This window comes from Protomyctophum bolini, assembly GCF_963924005.1.
Source record: "Protomyctophum bolini genome assembly, chromosome: 1".
In the NCBI taxonomy this organism is placed as follows: domain Eukaryota; kingdom Metazoa; phylum Chordata; class Actinopteri; order Myctophiformes; family Myctophidae; genus Protomyctophum; species Protomyctophum bolini.
In genome coordinates, this window is record NC_137862.1 from 28,984,997 (window position 1) to 28,986,637 (window position 1,641).

General features: G+C 46.3%; 1 protein-coding gene across 1 annotated transcript; it reads right to left on the reverse strand.

Moving 5' to 3' along the window:
- Nucleotides 1–692: 692 nt before the first annotated feature.
- LOC308319974 (B-cell receptor-associated protein 29-like) lies at nt 693–1,160 on the reverse strand (the record flags this gene model as incomplete). Its single annotated transcript, XM_080770227.1, has 1 exon — nt 693–1,160. The coding sequence occupies one exon, from the start codon at nt 1,158–1,160 to the stop codon at nt 693–695; it is 468 nt and encodes a 155-aa protein (XP_080626353.1).
- Between the last annotated feature and the right edge of the window lie 481 nt (nt 1,161–1,641).

The following is a 1,641-nucleotide window of genomic DNA, read 5'->3' on the forward strand; positions in this document are numbered from 1 at the left end:
GATCTCAAACACAATTTCTTGACAAAACGTACCTCATAATGTGTACAGTGGACTTTTATGAAACAAACACTTTGCAGATAGAAAGAGGATAATTCAAGCTTTCCGTACAGCTGCAATGATGGTGAGTTTGACATTGTTTAATAAAATCAGAGAGGACTTTTCTGCATATGGCCAATGGGGTGCACTTCCCTTATGCAAAGATCGCCTCATGAAGAGATAATATCACTTGTATAACCAAGTTGAAACACTTTATAACGTATATATTTTTTATTTTGGCCTTTGTAGTTCCTGCACTCTATAGGGCAGTGCAGTTGTGTGGACTGGTGGTACTGCTGGTGTCTTGGACTGCGTCGCTGAGTCAACTCTTAATCCATTTAGACCTGAGGACGCCTCATAGCTTTCAACCACTTTAACCATTATTGTAAACTGTAGCTGTTGAATAATAGCAGATCTACAAGCTTGTACGTACATCTGCTATGTTTTGAAAAATCATGGAAATGTGTGCAGATCTTTGGGGGTGGGGGGGGGGGGTCCTGTGGGTCCTCAACATGAAAAGCTAGGTTTGAGGACCAGTGCACCGTCCACTGATACGTTATTTTTTCTTCAGAAAGACATTGGAAGACATTTTGTAGAATCAGCTATATATGTCTCACAATGGGGGGAAACCCATCTTTAACCTCACAGAACAGTCACTATTTATTCTTATCGTGCTGAACATTCTGTAGTAGCTGCTGGTGTGCTTTCAACAGGTCGTCGTGCTCTGTGCTCTTCTTGTCCACTTGGTTGATCAGAGTGACCGTGCGCCTCATCACCAGCCAGAGGAAGAGGGCAAAGCCAGAGATGTGCATGTTCCTCTGAGCTCGGAACAGCTTCATGTGCATGTGGTCGAACATGGTGGGGTACAGCGTGACGTCCTTGCCGATGGGCTCCGCCGAGCCTGAATACTTCCTCACCTCGCGCACGGCGTCGAGGAAGAGCACGACGAGGATCACGATCATGGTGAGGAAGGCGCTGTCCCTGAACCTGTCGGCCTTCTTCCAAATGTCCAGTTGGAATATGCGCTGCCATCTTCTAGGCGAGATGAATGGCAGACAGAGGATGAAAAGGATGGCGCTTTCCACATAAAGGAAGCCTGCCACCGCAGTCCATTGTAATGTCATCTCCGATGCTTGGCTTTGTTGAACAAAAACTACGATGAGACCTTGAGACCACAGCAGAATTTTGTCTTTTAAAATTCTGATACACTATTTATACAGTGGGTGACATCATCAGTGATGATGAACAAACATTGTAATATCCACAAAGTCCATACATAGGCTTGGCTGGCAATCGATTGACGTCACGCTAAAAAAATCACACCCATTTTTTTTAAACAAGATTTGTTTACAAAAACCACACCCATGTGAAGTGAGGGGCGCTTATATATTAAAGTCTAACGCCAGGGCTCCACTGGGCGAGTCTGGCGTCTGCGTCGCGTCAGCGTCAGCGTCACCGTCACAGAATGTTCCCTTTTTAATCAATGAAGGGTGGCTCCACTGCCCGCGTTGCGTGTGCGTGCCGCGTGCGTGCATCACCATTAAAATTTAACCGGTTCGTTTTTGGACGCAACGCGCCCAAACGCGCCCAGTGGAGCCCTGGCGT